This window comes from Pipra filicauda, unplaced genomic scaffold (assembly GCF_003945595.2).
Source record: "Pipra filicauda isolate LSUMZ 115617 unplaced genomic scaffold, ASM394559v2 scaffold50_size3627746_pilon, whole genome shotgun sequence".
NCBI classification, from domain to species: Eukaryota; Metazoa; Chordata; class Aves; order Passeriformes; family Pipridae; genus Pipra; species Pipra filicauda.
The window spans coordinates 1,620,001-1,641,447 of record NW_024104654.1 but is presented as its reverse complement, the minus strand read 5'-3'; the positions used below and the strand labels follow the sequence as shown (position 1 = coordinate 1,641,447).

General features: G+C 40.5%; 1 protein-coding gene and 1 long non-coding RNA gene across 20 annotated transcripts in view; one reads left to right on the top strand and one right to left on the bottom strand.

Moving 5' to 3' along the window:
• The window catches only part of LOC120324383, a 36,851-nt gene extending 35,350 nt beyond the window's left edge, over nucleotides 1–1,501 (bottom strand). For 3 of the 16 annotated variants that reach the window (XR_005565653.1, XR_005565660.1, XR_005565655.1), the window contains exon 1: nucleotides 831–1,491. This is a non-coding gene — a long non-coding RNA (uncharacterized LOC120324383). Of the gene's footprint in view, nucleotides 1–830 lie in introns of all 16 variants that reach the window. The other 13 variants (XR_005565668.1, XR_005565657.1, XR_005565662.1 and 10 more) reach the window with 9 other exon arrangements.
• Nucleotides 1,502–1,558: 57 nt separating this feature from the next.
• On the top strand, nucleotides 1,559–18,626 carry USPL1 (ubiquitin specific peptidase like 1). Of its 4 annotated transcripts, none has more exons than XM_027727161.2 (9): nucleotides 1,559–1,724; nucleotides 5,756–5,922; nucleotides 6,467–6,595; nucleotides 7,867–8,524; nucleotides 10,702–10,788; nucleotides 11,206–11,335; nucleotides 12,572–12,697; nucleotides 13,374–13,534; nucleotides 15,094–18,626. In XM_027727161.2, the coding sequence occupies exons 2-9, from the start codon at nucleotides 5,824–5,826 to the stop codon at nucleotides 16,992–16,994; spliced, it is 3,291 nt and encodes a 1,096-aa protein (XP_027582962.1). In that variant the 5' UTR covers nucleotides 1,559–1,724; nucleotides 5,756–5,823; the 3' UTR covers nucleotides 16,995–18,626. The 4 variants fall into 4 exon arrangements, with proteins under 4 accessions (XP_027582962.1, XP_027582961.1, XP_039242789.1 ...); XM_027727160.2 differs by having other exon boundaries at nucleotides 2,034–5,922; XM_039386855.1 differs by having other exon boundaries at nucleotides 1,561–5,851.
• The last annotated feature ends 2,821 nt before the right edge of the window (nucleotides 18,627–21,447 follow it).

Here is a 21,447-nt window from a genome sequence, read left to right as displayed (position 1 = left end):
GACACCCCTAGGAAAACTAAAAAATTACACTACAACGATAAGAAACTAAACCATAAGCAAGTATTACTAGGGCTGGACCCACAATACTCTGAGAGTCCTAAAATGCCATGAGAAAAATTACTGCATACATACAACTACCTAATGAAACTATTAAACAACATTTATTCAGTGGATTTCATTATTTGACCAGTTTTAACAGTTAAAGAGAGCCACTAGAAAAAGAGATTAAATACAAATCAAATGCAGTGTGTCCGTAGAAACACCCATCTCAATGGATGTAGAGCAAATTAGTTCCTTCTCCTACTCAACATCGCCAAAAGTGCTTTGCACTTCTGATGAAAGTACACAGGAAAAAAACACATTCTCCACAATGAAAGCAATAATGAACCAAACCACAAGATCAATATTAAAAAAGACCTCCCACAAAATTATTAGCAAGTTTCATTACAATCTTTCGCTGGTCAGGCAAACAGCTTCCTCCAATAGAGCAAAATACCCTCAAACATTACTTAAATCTTCAAAACACTGCTGCAAAAATTACAGGAATAACTACAGCAAAAGCTAGATTATAGATGTTACAGTGGACCCATCGTACTAACATATCATTTCGCGATGAAAATCACACAGTGCTAAACACTTTTTAAAAAGGCAACCAGGGTTAACGTGTCAGGAAAGCAGAGGCCGGAAAGCAGAGGCAGGCAGTAGGAGAGAAGGTATTTTTTGTGCTATCACCAGAACCATTCCCTGACTCATTCCCTCCAGCCCCGGGGAGCAGGCTGGCTTGGTCCACACTGACAGCTTTCTTGACGTAAGAGAAGCAGAGCACTGACCTAAATGCCGAAGCTGCTGAGCTCCTTGCAGCTCACGCCCGAGGAAAAGGAGCCAACATGGATTCAAGTGCCAGCTACTGCAGCCCGAGGCTGCTGCTGCTGCTGCTGCTGCTGCAAAAATGCTCGCCGAGACCGAGAGTCCCACATCACCTCGACCTCTGGAGCCTCAAACCTCTAAAAACGACTGTAAAGCGAAGTCTAGGCTGATATTAACAGCAGAGATTTTCAACGGGGAGCTGCACATCCCCGCAGCGCTTCGGTAGCAGCAAAACTGGCAGCACCAGGGTCTCAGGCAGAAAGGCAAAACCCGAGGTACCGAAACCTCGGACAAGGTTAAACCACATCCTGGGCGCGACTTGAGCCAGGTAGGTATTCAATGAACCGCAGGTTAATCATCAACTCCGTGCCCCGAGCAAGGCGCGGAACGGCGGCAGCGCCGTCTCTCCCTTTACCGGGGCCGCCCCTCCCGCCCGGGAGCTGCGGCTGCCGCACGTCACCCCCCGGACCGAGGGGCGGGCGGGGGAAGCAGGTGCCGGGCCCTCCCCGCTCAGGCGCCCAGGGAGGCGGCGGAAGACCGGCCTCTCAGGCCGTCCCTCCCACCGCCCCGCCTGAGTGATGGAGCGCGGCGGGAAGGAGCGGAAAATACCCCGGGGCCGCTCGCAGGGCTGCGGCGCAGCCCCGACCCCGCCCGCTAGCGGCTCCGCCCCCGCTGCCTGCCGGGAGCGGGGCGGGCGGGCCCGCATGGCGGCGGGAGTGCACCGGAAGCTGCGCAGCAGCGGCGGCGGTGGCGGCGGCCGGGCGGGCTGAGCCGGCCACGCGCGACGGGGCCCAGGGCTGCGCGAGGAGCCGGGAGTGCCGGGAACCGAGAGCTGCGGGAGCGGTGGGAGCCGGCAGGTGAGAGCGGGGCTGGAGCCGTGTCCACCACGGGCCGGGTGAGGGCTGTGGCCGGTGGAGTGTGGCGGCCCCGGCCTGTCCCGGGCCCTTCGGTGTGGCTGCGGCGGAGAGCGGGGAGGTGTCCCGGGTTCCGAAATGCCGACTGAGTATTTCATGTCAGTAGCTGTGTGACGAAGGGGCGCGGCCCCTCCGCTCCCCGTTAACCAGGGACGCGCTCTGTGCCGTCTGTGTGTGTCCGTGCACACCCGCCCCTTGCGCGGCTTCTCGTGTTCCAGCGATTAACTCTACAAACGCTTTTTTCCTCTGCAGTCTTTCCATAGTGTATGGACCACTCTGGATGTGGATTAAGAACTGAGGAGGCAGTTTAACCATAGGTTTATCTGAAAGAGCTGGGCACGTTTCGGTGTGGAAGGGCAGGACCCGCGCACTGGGCTGGATCAGCTGCTTGCCATCCATCCATCCATCCATCCATCCACCCTTAGCCCCTCATTTCCACTGCCGTGGGGCAGGGATTACGGCTCTGCCTGCACCAAGTGCCTTCCCGAAGTCTTGCATCTCTTAGCTGCAGCTATAATAAACGCCATTAATTTAAACCATATTAAAACACTGACTTTTTTTTTCGGAAAAACTGAATGTTTTGTCAGCAAAACATGTAGCCTCTGTTGCTTCTCATACACCCATAAAAGCATTTAGTATGAGAATGTTTAAGACAAGTCTGACTGAAGAAGAAATTTTTAGAACTTTCTAAACTGGCACCCTAGTTTATTTTGAAACTTCATCAGTTTTATCTTAATTTGGTTAGTCTGTGTTAGACTTCTTTCAGGAAAGAAATTTGTGCTTGCTCCCCCTCCATGGAGATTTGCAATTCTGCCCAGCACTTACAGGCTGCGATGTAAAGAAAGTTGCTTTCAGGTTCCTCTGAATGTCACCTCTTTTCCCTAGCCCATCAGTTGCACCACTCGGTTTGGTGTCATCCACAGACTCCCTGAGAGAGCACCCAGTCCCACTGTCTGTGCCCCGTTGCTGAAGACAGTAAATGGTATTGATCCCAATATGGGCCCTTGAGCAACACCACTCATTACTGGTTTTTGCTTAGGGCACAGAGCTTCAACTCTTTGGATGTGGCCATCCAGCCAATTCCTTAGCCGTCTAACAGTTTACCCATCAAACTATATCTTTCCAATCCTTCCCTTTTTCCTTGTTTTCTGTCTTCTGCCTTGTCAGCTTTGTAGGTCATTGGAGTTTTCATAGGCCAATTTAACTCACTGGAATAGCAGAAAAACTTGTGCTTTGCTGAGTTTTTTGCTTTCCTGTGAGTTCAGTTAGCTCATGGAAAGTCTGATGAGTATGTGAGCTATCAGGGAAGGTGGGGGGAGAGAAATAGAAGAGAGGACACCCCCTGTTCTGCAGTGAACTGTTAGATTACCTCATGTCCTCAAGGAAGCATAACCATAGCATAATTATAATTACATAATTATGCCATGTCCATAGCATATTTTGCATTACATTTTTCAGTATTCAGACTAAAAGAAGGAAAGTAGCATAAATGCTTTAGAACGTGATCCAGTAAGTTTGAAAGTGCATTCCTGTGTACTTTCGCATCTGTAATGCACTTATTGCACTTGGCTACAATGGATTGTTTCAGTACTTGGTGCAGCAGTCTTTTCCTTTGTTGGTTTTTTGGCAGCTTTGTTGATCTCGTGCCCAGTTTTCACAGATTGTGCAAAGATCACCAGTAACTTCCTGCAATGTTACAAGCTCTTTGAAAAGTATAGGCAGGCCACTTAGTACCACTCTGCATATCTAGTATTGGCAGACCTGTTTTATTTGCTTTTTGTGTTTATGTCTTTGAACTGAAAGGATAATTAATTTTTTTTAAAGTTGCTATATTCACAAGAGGAATAAAAGTCTTTGCTCCAGTACTGTAGTACTATTGCTGGGTGATTATAGCTGGGGGGAGGTATTGTACATCTCAGAACAGTATTTAAGCTTTAAAAAGAAGGGCAGAAGTAACAGAGACTGAACATAATTGAAAAAAACCAACTTGCTTTCCTTTTGAGAGGGCTGACAGGGAAAACAGGGACTTGCAAAGGAATTAGAAGGAATAACCTGCAGCTTATTAGTGTTACTAACCTTTTAAGTGTGTGTTTTATTTATGTGGTGAGGAATTTCTTGGAGAATTTCTGTCATGTAAGCTATGTTTTTTATTTACAATGGAGAGCTGAGACTGCTTCAGGCCAAGGAATTGACTAAAAGTCCCTTGAAGAGTAAAGTTATGTGTTTTAGGGTGTTATCTGATATAACCTATGATATAGGTTGATATCTGTACTACTTGTTATTGTATTTAAAAAATCAGCTTCCTGGCTAGACTAAATATATGATAATATAGTTGAGTTGCAGTGTGATAGTGCTGTTGCCACTGGGTGAAAAACTGGGAGTGCTTGCTTTTCCTTTATAGTTCAGCAAGTGTGCATACTTTTAGCTAATTCATCACTTTTCACCTTGCGTGAGCCCAGGACTGTACTGTTTCTTATGCACCTTCTAGCATTACTTTGAAAATTAAACATGTGCTCTGGGGCATGTGCATTGATATTTTTATGCTCTTGCCTTCTATTCTGTTACAACCACTAGTTTTATAAGTCAGAGTATACTGTCTCTACATGCTGCAGCCTCGTAATTCTGAGGAGTGCTGCTGAACACGTTGAGAGTGTCAATGTGACACACCATCATCTCATTTTGACCCAGTCTTAAGTTGCCCTTGGGGTCTGATTTGAAATGAGTGGTTGCATTGTTCTACTGTGCTGTTTTTAATTGATGCTCTGTTGGTTTTTAGCATTCTGTCCAGTTCTGTAGGGTCTCGCCTTGCCAAATATTATAAATGCGTTTGGGTTGAACTGGTATTGGCACTGGTCTCAAAGAATGCCTTGAGAAATTTCCCTTTTTGAAAGGAACTAGAATCTGAGTTGATGCTGTACTGTATGAAAGGGTTGAAAGGACATCATGGTATGAGAGAAGATGCTTTTCAGTGGAAGTATTGAAAAGGGAACAGTTGTGGCTGAAGGAAAGATTTTACATTGATGATTTTGCAATTCAGCTTACCTTAATTTCTCATGCATCTTGAAGAAATATGTATTTATTCTAGTTAGTTCCATTGGAAGTCAACAGGAGCAGAACTGGATCCCTGTAGTTCCACCCCCCTGGTTTTGCTGGCTGATTCAAGGTGTAGTTAACCCCAGTGCCAGTGAAAGAATGGACTTAAGGAACTGCCTTCTGATGTGCACCTGGGTCATACTAAAGTGGTGCTCCACAACTGAGTCTGTGTGTATGTGTGATAGGTGAGAAAAGAAAATTTTGACTCTGAATTTAAGAGTCATTTGAAATAGAATATTCGGTGTCACTTGTAAAATATGCAGTGGAGTTACATAGTAATGATAACTGTGGAAGAGCTTTAGTTTGCAAGGAAGACTATAACATTGTTAAATTAACATTAGGAGAAATTTCCAAAAATGGCAGTAGCAGCAGAATGCCCTTCTGTAGTTAAACATTGTTATGTTTGCAGGACAAACTTCTAACAGTTTATTATGCAATAAATTCACTGTCTTGAAAGATGCAACAGTGGGGTTTTTTTGGTTGGTTGTTTTTTTAATGGTCCTCAGCACTAACCTATAGCCCCATGGGATCTTACTGTGGACATTTTTAAAGTTCATTCTTTCTGAGGGTTAGATGAAGTAAGGTGAGATGCCCAGCAAGACTTCTACATTTCTGCACTTGGAAAATATGTGAGACCTTGTAGTGCAAAGAATAGATAAGCTTGCAAATTCAGGACTTAAAGCAGTTAAATCTATTATGTGACTTAATTTAAAGTTTTGAGTTCATAATCTGCACTGGAAAAAAAGTATTTTCCATTAAAGAAATACTCTTCTGAATTCATTTCCACAAATTATACAAGCTGCATTATTGTTGCTATTTTTTGTTTCCCAAACTTCAGCCTAATTTTTCTTTAATTGTTTTATTTACTTCTTATTTTTCAGGAGTCTTTGAAAAATCCTTAGTGGTCATGACATTGTTACAAGTGACATAAGTTAGCCAGTGGCTCAGAATGATGGATACCCAGAAGACTACAAATGGTTTGCAAGTGATTGGAGAAGGGACTGGTATAGGGAAATCGACACTCCACATGGTGGGGTATTTGGGAAAAGTCAGTTGAAACTTGTTTTACATATGTGCAAAGTTCATATTTTTCTCTGTTTTGAGAGATTTTTAATTGGTCTTAATTTTACCAAAAAAATTCCCAAAATTATTTTCCACGGAAATCTATAACAATGGCGAAAGATTATTCTCAGTAGATCAGTGCCTCTGATTTTTTTTACTGGCACTATTTTTATAATTGTTTGCATTCTTATGAAAATTGATTTGTCTTAAAAAGATCTGAGCTTGTGTTCTCTGGCAATAAGTGCCCTGTGGTTTAGTTCAAATAGAATAAAATGTGCGTAACTGTGTTGTTAAAGATGCCTTATTTTAGTATTTAAATAAAAATATAAATTTATTTAGAACATGCTACCGTACAAATATATAAATGCTAAAAAAGAAACCAATGTAGTTTATTTTTTCACATTGTACGGTATTATATTTAGAAGTTGCACATTGTTTTTTTATCCTGATATGTATGTCTTACCTTTGGAGAATATAAGAAATGCATAAATTTATGCTGCTTTATCTTTCTTGGTTTATCTTTATTTCAGAACTGTAATCCCGTGGAAACAACTGCACATGAGTATTGTCCAGTCTGCAAAGAGAAGGGTCAGATCCAAGCTTTAAGGACTTACCGTATTAATTTTCAAGAGTCCATTTTTCTTTGTGAAAATCCTCAGGTATTACACTAATAAACAGTTTTATTTGGCAGTGCAGAGGCCTTTACCTTCAGTGGTTACACCTCTCTAAATTCACGACTTTGGTGGTAGTAAGCAGACTATTGAAATAGGACCCCTTTCAGTCTGTATGCTTAAGGATATTTGCCTGTGTATAGAAAAAGCTCCATAATTAATCTTTGTACAGTGTTTAGGCATAGGTACTTACCCTAAAGAATTAAAAGAGTAAATCAAGGAGGGATTTGCTTATGTAACAAGGGAACATAAGTGGTACTAAATGAATCTTTGTACGAGTCAGAATAGAAGATGAAAATTTGATGGTCCGTGTAACGAATTCATGATTCTTGCAGATGTGAGTTTTCCATTTTTCCTTCTTTATGTCTGGGAAATGCAAATAGGTTTATAATTATAATTACAATGTTTTTCTTTTATTTTTTTCCTTTTCTTTTTATGTTTAACCTTAGCTGGATTTCTGTGCTGCTTAATATTTGAGTTGTGTGATTTTGCTGTGTCTCCCTTCGCTGCTTCATGTACGTGGGGAGGGTATAGCAATCCCAAGTGGACCGGTGCCCTTAAATTAGTAGAGGCTAGACGAGATATGTGTCTCTGAGATGCTTTTCCCATCCCTTCCTACTTTTAACTAATTATTGTATAGTTTTGGAGATTTGTAATAGCTACTTGTCTGTATTCTGGTTGCAGAATAGCTGTATGTGTATATGACCTTACCAACACTGGTCTAAGGCATTGGGATAGCCTGAGAGGATACTCTGCCAGTTTGGACACCAGCAGTCTCTCAGGCATGAGATGATCATGCCAAATCTGTACCCTAAAGGAATGCATTTAGCGTAGAATAAGACAAGAAGACGCTCCTTAGCAAAATGAGGTTGTTTTCAGCAGCTGGAAGAATTTACTGGAAAAGTAGTGTTGAATTATCACTACTGATACATTTACTTCACAATTGCTCAAAAGACAATGGTTGAGTAAAAGACACTTCCTATCATATATATGTTGAATATATGTATTGACTTAATTACAATATCACTTTACAGAAGTCCTTAAGGCTGGGTTGGATGGAGCTCTGAGAAACCTGGTCTAGTGAAAGATGTCCCTGCCCATGGCAGGAGGCTTAGAACTAGATAGTCTGTAGGGTCCCTTTGAACCCAAGCCATTCTGTGATTCTACATTCCATTTTAACATTATGTTTTATACCTATTTTTAGCTCTTGTTCACCTGAAATTGCTTTGTACATTTCACTGTAACTTTCTTTCCTTTAGTGTATCTACCCACTTGGTTATAAACCATTAGACAGCATAATTACTTCTGCTGGTTCAGAACATCATCAAGCTCCATCTACTCATAAGAAAAGAAAATTGTGTGATACCAGTGACTTTTCTCCTGTTGAATCAGATCCAAAAAAAGCAAGAACTAATCATCTGGTAAATGCTGAGCATTCTATTAATACAGACCCTACTGTGAAATGCTCTCAGAATAGCTTCTGTATTCCTAAGTCAAGCCTACTTGATGTATTACAAAATGACCAGCAGAAACCTGGAAACAATGTGGAGTCTTGCATGCAGAAGATGGATTTTGAAACAACCACCAAGACCGACAACTATCAAGAAAATCCACCTAAGTCTTCTAGTCCCAGAATACAATCCTTGCCAAATTCTGAACTTTTATCAACAACATTTGAAATTTCACTGAAAGAGGATAAAGGTTCCACTAATAACACAGATTTGTGTCTTCAGTGGAGAAACATACATAATCTTTGTTGGTTAGATTGCATTTTGTCAGCACTGGTACACCTAGAAACATTAAAACTTGCCCTAGCAGAAGAATGTAACAATGGAAAATGTTTACTCCAGAAACTTCTAACAAAATATAGTCAAGCAACTATGCTACTGAATACCTGTAAAAGGAGTAAAGTAAAAGGTGAGTAAATTTAGCTGCTGTTTTTTCTGACCACAAATATGTGAAATTTAGTACAGTGCACTTAAATATGCCTCCGTTCTATTTCAAGATCACAAAAGAATGAGTTACAGTTCATTACCATGAATTTGCAGAGTACTGTGCTTTATATAGCAGACTCCTAGTAACCTCTGAAATTGTTTTTCTTGGGGCAAACGTGCACGCTTTGAAGGCATCAAACACTGAGCGTCTCTTGAATTGTTTTTTTCACGTGCCACATGAAGGTTTTGTGATTTATTATGTAATTGAGCCTTACTTTGTTTCCCTCCCCCTTGTTGGTTAACATGTTAGGATGCTGTTCTAATATCAATCTTCAAAATAATTTCTGTTGTGGTTTATATCCTTGTTCAAATAGGCAGTAGTTGCCTTGTCACACCAAAAATAGTAAAGCCGGGAACATATGTTCTTTCCTGGCTCCAGCCGTGCTCACTGAAGGAATGCTTCCCCTGGGGTCTGCAGGCTGCAGTGTAGATGACAGTGCTTCCTAACTTGTCTCAGTCAAAAGTAGTCAAACACATTAACCTTGTTCGTGTGGTCTGGGAAGGTTAACAGGGGGTTAACAGGTCAGGTCGGCTTAATGGGTTTGAGGACTGACCTCTGAGCACAGGGGCTGTGATGGGCAGCTCAGGGCAACCATCCAGCAGCACAGCTGCACTCAGAGGAGCATGTGTCACTGTAATCTGCTGCTGTGGTCTTCGACCATTTTCTGTTCCGTGGATTCAGTTTAAGACTCTTAAACTAAGATCATGGTTTTTTCAGTCCTCTTGAACTGGACCATTGGTGTCCTAAGTCTAAACTTCTAAGACATCATCTGTTAGATAATTAAAGAGCTCTCTGGTTAGTCAGTACCTTTCATGAATGTCCATAGACATCCCATTGGAATATCTGTGTTTGAATATAGAGACTATAGTCCCAGAACAGCCTAAGGTAACTTTAAGAATGTCATGTCTTTTCTGAGAAAAATTACAGGTGTATCAAAAGTGGTTTAATCCATGTTACAGAGGGGGGGAAAAAAACCCCAAATATTCTGAAGTAGTTCATATACTCTGCTTGCCAGAAAGTCAGGGTGCTTGAATTTAGGTTTTCAGCTGTTACTGGGAAGCCCTCTACCTTCACAGAACCTCTCTGAGATGTTTTTCTTTCCCTTTTGATGGGCTGTGTTTGCAAAGGAGCTCTGCTGTGCAATAACCTTTAAATGGGGATGTTAAGTATTGGAATATAGTGTTGTTTGAGAGAACATAAACCTTTTCATTTTCAGGAGTTGCTGCAAAACTTTGTTTGGGTAACTAACAAGTGGGGAGGGGATTGGATGAAGAGTATTGTGGAGAAGAGGTGTAGAATTTATTCTGCCTTTCTGTGTAGTTTTTCAGCATCTCTTTCATACAGCTGCTTTTAAAAACAATAGAAAGCAATATAGCTGCAAGAAACTTCTGTTTTCCTTTTTTCTGTGCATAGAGTTTATATGTAATAAACAGTTTCAACAGCTATTCTAAATACATCCTTTAATTTCTGCAGGTTATGATCATGATTGTGTAGTAGAAGTTATGTTCTTGCTTGCGCTTAAAGAGTGTGTTTGTGTGGAAACAACATAACTTGCAAAATTAAAATACATAATAAGATACATGACATAAAAAATTATTTTTAAGTGTAAAATTATTTTTACTGTTTTAAAGGCTCATTTAGGAAATTAGTATTTAATCTGAAACAGTACATTTAAACGTTTTATTATTGTAAAACATTAGAAAATATGTAAGCAAATTTTCCTGCTTTTGGTCTTAATGTTTAGGTTTTAAAGTTTGCTTCTAATCTGTGAATCTGCAGGATTTGTAATATGTGGTCACAGTATCCTTAAAAATTGTTGCTATCTAGCTGTTGGTGTGCACTCTTAGCTGTAATTTAATCAGATCAAGTAGTTTTTAGTTAGCACACTGTAGTAAAATGTGAGTAACTTGTGTAAATTCCTCTCTAATTTTCAAATCAATTAATACCAAGAATTGACTGTTTTACCAAGTTTCAGGCAAGTATGGGTCAATATGAAAGGCATCAGTTTGCAGAGAAAGAGTGCATGTTAGGGGTTACATATGTGTATGAAAAGGTGGAGTGTCGCACATAAATACATGAAGACGTATTTTTTTCTGTAGATGTTCTTCCAAAAGCAGAATCTCATCTCAATGAAGTCAGAAACTTAATGTTTACACAGCTTCAGCCTCGGCTTAGGTGTGAATTGGGTAAGTACTTCTTGCAGCACCTCAGTATTTACTTTCAGGAAACTATATGTAAAGCCTTTTCTGTCAGTACATAAAAGTGTGTGTATACACATGCATGCAAGACAGTCTGGAAATACATTTACTTGAGCTGGTAACGTACACATACTTTATAGTATGATCAGCTGTTTTGTCCCTTGCCTGTTTTGACTTTTCAAAGAGCATATTCCCATATTTGTAATTATGCTGTCATCACAAACTTGTCACTGATAACAACCTAATAACATGGATCAGTCCCTTTGCTGTGAGGATTAGAAACAGAGCCTTGAAATGATAACTGAAATTTAAATCCTAGCAATAAGCTTATTTCCTTCCTTTTTGAAGTACTGAAAGGTGATTTCAGATATTCAGTGACTGTTTTTTTCTGCCCCATCTTTGAAGGTAATATGGAGAATCCAGTGTTTGCACTCCATCTACTCTTACAGTTGGATCAACAAGCCGAGAAACTATTCTTGCATTCATTTTCATGGAAGTTTGAATGTGTATATTGTGGCTACAAATACCAGAACCGGTGAGATTTTTAAGTAGCTTCTATATAGCTGTTCTACCCTACCTTTTAAAATCCATATATGATAGTTGGCTTTCTTTAGATTTCCAGATTTTATCAAGCTTAAGCTTGTTCGTGGAGTTGTATGTGATCCACTTTTTTAGGTTAGCATTTGCAAATAGTTTACTGCTATTATGTGTCTTAAGAAACCATGTTATCAATTAAGAAAGAAATAATAGGTAACACTGCGAGTCTGTGGCCACACTTGCTCTGGTATTTTGCTGAGAGTATTCAAGTTGTTGTGGTTCTAAAGAATATATGCCTAACACTTTTCCTTTTAAAGAATACCTGTAATATTCATTTGGATTACAAAGGATCAGAGATTCTCTAACATAATTTATCTATTTTAAAATAGTATTACAGGGAAGTAATTTTTTGAGAATCGATTTACTTCTGTGTAGCTGCAGGTACAAGCTAGTAATTTGGGCTCCTTTTAGAGTCAGCAGAAGAAGAGAGACACCTTAAGAAGACAGCTCACTTTATTTGGAAAACATCTGTTTCTCTCTACCGTCTTAGGTTTATACAATAAAATTCTAGATTCCCAAATGAAATGAGGTTAATGCTGTCTGTTACTCTGACAGTTAATAGGTATGTGTTCAATAGCCTTGGTTACATACTGTGCTTTTTTAAAAGTTGAAAAATTTAGGTTAGGTTGAATACAATGGAAGTCCTTTCTGTGGCTAATGAATTAATAAACTATGTTACTTTGCTTTAATATCCCGTACATTGTATTTTCATATAATATAACCTCTGTGTAATCTCTGCTATGAATGTGCTGTTTTTTAAAAACAAGACCTTGTATAACATGGATTCTGAGGTAATTTGTTACCGCTTTCTTCTCTTCTTGAGATTTCGTATTAGCTAGTAAATTATGTGGGTTCTGGTACAAGCTCTGTCCTATGTTGGAAAGGAAATGGAGATAACATGAAAAGGGAAAAAGAACAAATAATCAAATAATGTGAACCTGAAGGCCACAGAGCTGCTGAAAACAAATTGTGACTGATACTGTTTGGGAGAACTGAATTCAGTGCTGACTTGGATGTGATGCAGTCACGGGGAATTTCACACAAACGGCCTGAACACAAATAGAATTTGGCTTTGCCATAATGTTTTTATAACTTTTTTCTCCTGGTGAAGTATGTATATTTATTGTTTTCTGATCTGCAACTGAACTTACTCTATTTTTTTTTGTGTGTCCAGATTTGAGAAAACACTAACAACATTTGCAAATATAATCCCTGATTGGCATCCACTTAACGCTGTTCATATTGGACCATGTAATAACTGTGGTGATAGATCTCAAAGACGACAGATGGTTTTGGAAAAGTAAGTTTGAATATATGAACTTGAAAATAAAATACGTACAATTCATTCATACAGTTCATTTACTGAATGTATGACTTTCAAAACTAAACTGTGATTTGGGTTTACAGAGATTCTAAACTTTAAAATCTGATAAATACTCACTTTTTAATATTTTAGATCATTCTTAAATGCTGAAATGGCAAATAGTGTTTAATAAACGTGAAACATAGAACATTGTTTAACATGCTGACCAGCGCGTGTGTTTGATCCAGGTCATAAATACTTATATCAAGCAGTATATAGAGAAAAATTGTATCCTGTGTCAGCCTTTCCATAGCCCCTGCCACTGGTGAATAAAACTTGTTTGATCATTTGTTTACTAGTTTGACTTGGGAACAATATCCTTTCCTACTGTGATTATGGCACAGTTTTCTCCTTTTTTTTTGTCCCCCCCCAATTTTTCTTCACTCCCCAAATCCCTTATTTGATGGTGTTTTTTCCCCCTAATCTATAACAAAATGGAATATCCAGTTGGGATGTTCTTTTCCCTTGACTACTGTGCAATCTGAAGAGTCCTGTGAGGAAGTAGAATAATAAGGGCAGAACCACATACTCTTAGAGATACCTTACTTTTTCATTAGGAACTTTTGCCACTGTTTTATTGTAATAAACTGGTTCTTTATTGTTTCTTTGTCAGAGTACCTTCAATATTAATGTTACATTTCGTGGAAGGCTTGCCACATAACAACTTGAAGAAATATTCATTTCAATTTGAGGAAGACACTTACCAAATAACATCTATTATTCAGTATCAGACAGATAAGAAGCACTTCATAGCCTGGTCTTTGAATCCTGATGGTAAGAATCAGAGAATGGGTAAGGTTGGAAGGGACCACAGTGGGTCATCTGGTCCAACCTCCCTGCTCAAGCAGGGCCATCATAGAGCACATTGCACAGAACTGTGCCCAGATGGTTCTTGAATGTCTCCAGTGAGGTTCTTGAATATCTGCAGTGAGGGAGGCTCCACAACCTCTGGGCAACCTGTTCCAGTGCTCGTTCACCTGCACAGTAAAGAAGTTCTGCCTCATACTCAGGTGAAACTTCTTCTGCATCAGTTTGTGCCCTTTGCCTGTTTTCCTATTGCTTGGCACCACTGAGGAGAGCCTGGCTCCATCCTCCTTGATACTCTCCCTTCAGATACTTATAGACATTGATGAGGTCCCCTGTCAGTCATCTCTTCTCGAGGCAGAACAGGCCCAACTCCCTCAGCCATTCCTCATAAGAGATAGGTAAGGTAGAGTTTATAGTTCTTATCTTCATAATACTTCATAAATCTACATGAAATACTGTTTTATGAGTTACTGCAGTAATCTCAACAGTCAATATATAATAAAGATTTCTTTTGTCTGCATTCTAAACTTCATATTAAAATGATGTGAATAATTGGGGGAACTTGTTACCTGAAGTGAAGGTTTAGGTTTGGTTTAACTGATTTGTTCAGCAATGTTCTGCCCTACAGTGCACTCACTGGCAAAAGTAATTTACCTAGGGCTTTTTCCATTCATAACTTCGTAAAAGTTAAAAAAATTCAGTCTGACCATGACTGTGGGACAAATAGTATTGGTTATTTTGAAACCAGAGATTCATCCATTCTTGGCTGGAAGCAAGGGAACCTATGGAACTATAAGCATTAACGAAGCTTCTTTTTATTTCTGAACTTTATGGCACCTGAGGAGTGGGAGGCACAAATCCATGTTAGAGACATTACTAATAGTAGGATGGATGGAAGCTCCATAATCAGAGAAGGGAAAAATTGATATTTTGGTACTTATGCTTCTGTAGAAAGAATGGAGTACAGTCTTACGAAGTGTTGTGACAACATGAAAATTGTCTTAATCATACTGCCAGAGTTTGAGAAATAGAAGAGGAAGCAGCTGGGAAATGCATAGTTAAGAGCCTCCTATACATCATATATATCTATTTTTAAGTTCTTAAAGCTGTAAAAGATTTGTTCATGATCCATGAACAATTTGCAGATGATGAGACAAGAGTATTAAAATGAGCAGTTTCTCTTAAACCCCCTGCTTCCCACCCAGGCAATGTAAGGGTCTACAGAGGAACTTAATTTGAGAGGTGGTTCTTACCTCAGACCTGTGAGGGTATTTTCAGACAAAGTATCTCAGCCAAAAATCCCTTAGCTTTGTTTTATGTTTGACCGACTCTGACTTGTAATAATACTGCTGCAAGTTCTCCTTGTGTTTGATCTTTTTACAGTGGAAGTCTCCCAGTTTTCTCTGTAGAAAAACCCTCTGTTTTTTTGCTTGTCAGGGGAATGGGTTAATAAAAGTACTTGACAATGTGAGGATAGTGACTTCAACTTTAAAAGTCTCTGAGTCTCTTTGCTGTTTGTTTTTCAGGAACTTGGCTTGAATGTGATGATTTAAAGGGGCCATATTGCAAGAGACATAAAAGATTTGAAGTTCCTTCTTCAGAGATTCATATTGTTATCTGGGAAAAGAAAACATCCCATGTGCCAGAAGAACTGAATTCACAGTTCCAGAGTAAAAATATTGAAGATTTTCCTCTTAATAACATACAGTCAAATTCCATGGTGTTGCACTGTGATTTTGATAGCACTGTAGGCAAAACACCTGCAGAACAGCACAAAGAGGATTCTGTGAGAACCCCAGAGAAGAAACAGCAGCGAGTAGCTGAGGATGAAAGTATTGTTCATCATGGTTTAGAAAATCTGGCACACGATGATCTCGTAACACTGATGCTTGAAGAAGTTCAAGTTGACTCGGAAGGTAAATCGCTGCCAAATGGACAGATGGTGAGAAATAACCTTATTGTTGAAATGGGCACACTGCAACAGCAGGAACCAGCTTTTTCACTTAACACTCCATATACAGGAGAGCTTGCTGGAACTGGTCTAGCTATGAATAATAAATGCATGTTATATGAAAATTCCAACATTTGCTTACCTCTAGAAGAGTTGAACCCAGCAAGTATTACTCCTCCTGTTCTCAAAAAACATGACCCTGACTCATCTGACTCATCACTTGCTCAAAGAACAGATGACAGAACTAATTTAGTTAACAGAGAACATGGATTAAATTCAGAACTACAGCTGAACAAGAAATTGTCAGCAGTAGAGAATACTATACAAAAATCACTTGACTCGAGATATGCAAGCAAAACTGTCATTAATTCTCAAGTTGACAGTTCTGCTGCGAATAATTCTGTTCAGCCTTCACACAAAGACCAAAAAAGAGGATTTGTCGGAAGCTGGGTAAAGAAATTATTAAGCAAGAATACTTCCTTTATGCCTTCAAGTGCCTCAGTTCTCAAGAATGAGAGAAGTTGCAAAACTCCCTCAATGCAAAAAGTAAGTGAAGTGAGGCTGCCAGTGAAGGGCGCGAGTAACTTTGGTGGATTTCAAAGCAGAGGTACAAACAAAACTGAGACCCCAAAGTCACTGGCTCCTCAGAGTAATAATAGTCATCCTTTATCAAATTACAAAGGATTTTCTCAAAGCAGTCGTCTTCCAACAGCAAGGCATACCACTATTGCAGGTCCAACTTGGAATAAGTCAGGAAGTACACTGGGTACCTCAGGTAAAGTGACTCAGTGCCATTCACTTGACTGTAACTCTGGGAAGGCAGAAGAGTCAGATAGTGACAAAACAAAAAAACTTCGCCTGAAACTGTTAAAAAAACTGAATGCTAAAAAGAAGAAGTTGGCTTCACTGGATAGACTAGCAGTGGAACAAATGAAACAGGAAAAACCTGTGAGTGGAGGCATAAGCACCCCATCACAGATTGAATCTCAAAATGACAGTGAAGTATTGCAGAGCTTTTTAAGGGAACTGCAGTATCAGATTGATGTCACAAATAATGAGTCTGAATTTAATACAAACTCTGTGTCAGGGTGCACTACCCATAGTAACACTGATGAAATACTGGCAGAGTTACTGTCCCCTACTTCAACTGTTGCTTCCTTAGAGGCTCCAAAAAGTGAAGATGAATGTATGTATATGGAGATGGTGGATAGTAGTGTTGCAACAACAGGGTCTGATGAGAAGACCAGTGTGCCACATGCAGCAGTGACAAGTGAGGACCACAATTACTACAGTCCTGTAAAGGACACTAATTTGGAACTTGATGCAATAAACAAACCCAGTGGGAAAAAACTTGGTTTTGAAAGTCCTACAAGGGAAGATATACTTGAAGACCTGTTCTCCATTTCAGCACCAAGCTCAATGGCAGGTGACATAGATTTACCTCATTTTGATGAAACCCTGTTTGAAACTTGGTAAATATTCGGTTTCTTGGTTTTAAGTGTTTTTTTCAGTATTATGTATATTTTGAAACAAAGCACTACTAAGTTATATTTTCTAACTAGTTTAATTGCACACTGGCTGTACTTGAACAATTTACATTTGAGGTATTTTTTTCCTTAAGATTTTATTGTAACAAGCAAATCAGGTTTTAATGAATTTTATTGTTCTGAGAAGCAGTTATTTTAGTTGTCAGATTTGATGCTTTTTAATGAGAAGCTCTTATGAGTCTTAATTTTTGCTGCTTTTAATATGGAAAACATCCATACTCTAGTGAGTTTGAGAAATAATAAACTTCAGTAGTCTTAATGATGCAATGGTGTAAGAAATATTATTTATGTAGTAGTCATTTATTTTACAGGATCACTTCTGAAGTTATTTTGTCTGACATTAAAAAAAAATTTAAGTACCTTCTGTAGTCAGGGAATTTTGCATCCTTTGATATGAAGATTGTTTGTAACATTCTAAACTTGAAGCTGGCATTCTCTTAGGCTGGCATTCAGCTCTTTACAGAATTGCTGTTCTACAAGCTCATGCTGGTGTATATACCCCTTGGATCCAAGGAGGGATGGATACATGCTAGAAATTTTCCTATTTAAAGTTACAGCACGTACTGAGATTTCATCCTGGGTAACTGCGAATGTAATTTGGCAGAATATGCTTCTGAGCCAGGTTACTTTTTTAAGTAAAATTAGTAACATTCAGTCCAGAGTGCATCACTAAGAAGGAATATCAGATGTACCTTTTAGTTGTTCGTAGCTGCAAAATCATTAATAAAACAAAGGTTTCTGAGAATTAATTTAACTGCAAGTTAATGCCTATAACTGTTGTAACTAGGACTTGGTCACGACTAGAGCAGTGCACCCCTGTCCATATGTGAGAGTGCCAAGGAGAGGCAAGGTCAATAGGAAGAAAGTAATGGGAAAATATAGCAAGACAGCAGTGAGTAAGCAGAGGGATTCACACCTTGGTGTTTCAGGTTTTGTATAGATTTGGTTTTGCTAGATGGGAGTATTTTAAACGCATAGACACAGCTGAGGGTATTATATGCCAAGTTAGAGTAGCTATACATTTTTCTTGTTCTCAGAAATAACAAAGATTTTATCAGCAAGTCTTTGTCTCAGCCATTTTTAGAGGTGTTCTGCATTTTTTCATTGTTTTGGATTCCAAGTTCAAAACATTAAGTCCTCAGTCTTACTATTCCAATAGGTGCAGTTGAACATATTTGTTATTACAAGGCATGGCTTCAGATTTTAGTGGTCTTAGGTTGTTTGAACTAGGTTCAAAAACTGAAAAATTGTCAGTGGCCCCCAGCTCTCCATGTCAAGTTATTTCTGCTGCAATTGTGAACATTTTCATCAAACTGGTACTTCAGGCAGTGAATGGTTTCATTCTTGAAATACAAGTCTTTGCAAAGAACTTGAGCTTCTTCTTTGTTTGAAATACTGTAATTGGTAATGTTACAATAGAAAACAAATCAATGGATTCTGAATGTTAAGTGCCGGTGCACTGCTGGTGAAATGTTTGCCTGTTTGTGAATTCCCTGATCAAAAAAAAGCTGACCAAAATTAGAGTTTGATTTATCCATTAATAAAATAGGTGCCTCTGCAAGACTTGAGGAAGGTCATAGCATTTCCGTGGGGAGTTTTCCAACCAGTGGGGGGTGGGTGTGGGGGGGTGTGGGGGTGTGTGTATGTATATGTATGTATGCAAACCACTAAAAGGCAGCATCTCTCCCATCCCCGACTGCTTGTCCTGGAGCTGTGGGGAGCTGCCTTCAAGTGTTGGTACCATCAGGGACTGACTGGGTTGCAGCGAGCTGCAGCTGTGCAGTGGAAGCTCCTTCACCCCTGGCTCAGGACACGACACAGACCCAGGGGTGAGTAAAGCAGCAAGCCTGGGGTTGGCAATGCAGAATGCATAGGGCAACAGGAGGAAGACACCCTGATAGAGGATGAAAAAGTCCTGGTGGTAAGGATTATAATTAGGTTAATAGCAGAGGAGGGGGGCTATGGGGGCACACCTGCTGTGAAGATACACCTAGACTGAAGCAAGGACCTCTGGTCACCACTGGCAGCTCCACTGCAAACTGACTTAGGGACACCTCGGTCTGCAACTGCCTGGGATTCAGTGTGGGTACACATATATATAGAAGCTCCAAGAGCAAATAAATAGCACTTGAGATTAAAGTAGGTATGAAAATAAATCTGTTAGTGCTGCATGTTCCTGGTTGCCTTTTTTAAACTAAAAATGATACCGTGCAGATTTGTTTGTTTCCATAAATGTTTTACTGCCTCTCACTTGCCTGTGCAGGTGAGAATTCAGCTGAGATTGAATGACAACCCCATGACCAAAGAAACTGTTTGGAATTTGGTGGCTACTGGACATTTATATTGAGACTAGTTTTAAAATACAGCTTTTTATTTGCCATGAAGAGAATACAAAGTATTGTAGTAGTTTTTTGTCAGAAATACACTAAGGGGGCAGAGAGCAAGCAGAGTTTAACAGTCAGAAGTTACCAACTGCATTATGGTGGTTTCATCAGTGTGCTAGGGTAAAGTTCCAAAAGTCTAATGGCTTTGAGCACTGCCATCTTCAGCACTAAACCGTATCTCCAAGTGCCACATCTGCACGTTTTTTGAACACTCCCAGGGACAGTGACTCCACCACTTCCCTTGGCAGCCTGTTCCAGTGCTTGACAACCTCTTCGGTGAAGAGATTTTTCCTAATACCTAATCTACACCTCCCCTGATGCAGCTTGAGGCCATTTTCTCTCATCCTGTCACTTACTACCTGTGAGAAGAGGCCAACTCCCACTTGGCTACACTCACCTTCCAGGTAGTTGTAGAGAGCAATCAGGTTACCCCCCACCCCAGGCCTCCTTTTCTTCAGGCTAAACAACCCCAGCTCCCTCAGTCACTCCTCATCAGGCTTGTGCTCCAGACTCTTCCCCAGCTCTGTGGCCCTTCTCTGGACATGCTCCAGCACCTCAATGTCTTTCCTGTAGTATGGGGCCCAAAACTAGACATGGTATTCCAGATGCAGCCTCACCAGGGCAGAGTACAGGGAGGGACGATCACTGCCCTGGTCCTGCTGGCCACACTATTGCTGATACAGGCCGGGATGCCATTGGCCGTGGCCACCCGGACGCACTGCTGGCTCATGTTCAGCTACTGTCAATCAGCACCTCCAGGTTCTTTTCCTCCAGGCAGCTTTCCAGGCAATCTTCTCCAAGCAGTGCTGCATGGGATTGTTGTAACCCAAGTGCAGGACCTGGCACTTTGCCTTATTGAACCTCATTCAGTTGGCCTCAGCCCATCAATCCAGCCTGTCCAGATGCATCTGTAGAGCCTTGTCAATCTGTGTCTTCTGATTTGGGAAAGGCACAGTCATGGCACTTACAGTTCAGAATCAGCTCTGGGGAGATAGCACTCTGATTAACATCTTACTACTTGATGATACATTCAATCACAGAGTACAGGGTGGGGAAAAAAGGGCTGCCTTTTCACATCCTGCCTACAACAAATGAGCAGATATGCATAGGAGCTGCCTGGATGGGTTTTTAGCTGTGTGACCTGCTAGAGCAACGTTCTAGAAATCCACTGCGGTGCTGATGACAAATCTGTTTTTCGTGGCTGGCTATTGCCATTTATTTTTCTTCCAGCACTGGTTTTTACGTTAAATAATTATTCCCTTCCTGACAATGTACCTATGAGAGCAATTGTGTCCTGTCTGTGTTCCTTTTGCAAAGCTGAACAGCTGCTCTGCCTGATGTGAGCCCCTTCATGCTCAGAGCCAAGCACGTTACCTTTCAAGCAGTTCATGCAGCTCTTAGGTGTGTGCTCTGCTTTGAAGTCTGCCAGGATTCGGTCTTGGAGTGGAAGAACTTACAATCTAAGTACAGATCTAAGACAATGTGCGGACAGGGCAAGAGAGAAAATAAGGTTAATGGGGTTACCAGGCTGATGAATTTTGCAGCGTGCTTAGTTTTGCACTGCTGTCCACAAACACAGTGTAGTTGTTTGTGAGGAAGATGCTGAAGCTGAACAGTGCAGAGCACGGTGGAGCCATGGGGCTCATGAAGGAGAGAAAATTCTGGGAAAGGAGTGTAAAGAAGTAAGGGGCTGGGTGCCTTCTTTCCTGAAAGCTTACGTCTCTTGGCTGAAAAAACCCTCAAGAGATGCTTCTCCCCGGACATGGGTCTATATTACTCTTGTCAGTGTAAATTACTATCTAAAGCGGCTTCAGTAATGCCCAAGGCAGGGGCTTGTAGATTTTGTCCCAAGTTTTCTGATAATATTCAGACCACTTCAGCTGAGATTCGTTTCCCCTCTTCGTTTTCACCCTTCCAGGGAAACTGCGTTTGCCGAGGGGAAGCTCGTGCGTGGGAATGAAGCACGGCTTCAGCACACACCCCGAGCCCTGCCCTTGC

Coding starts and splice junctions, on each gene's coding strand:
- USPL1 (XM_027727161.2), top strand. CDS start 5,824: ATGATGGATACCCAGAAGACTACAAATGGTTTGCAAGTGATTGGAGAA. Junction 5,923..6,466: donor TGGTGGGGTATTTGGGAAAA/GTCAGTTGAAAC, acceptor TCTTTATTTCAG/AACTGTAATCCCGTGGAAAC. Junction 13,535..15,093: donor CTGGTCTTTGAATCCTGATG/GTAAGAATCAGA, acceptor TTTGTTTTTCAG/GAACTTGGCTTGAATGTGAT.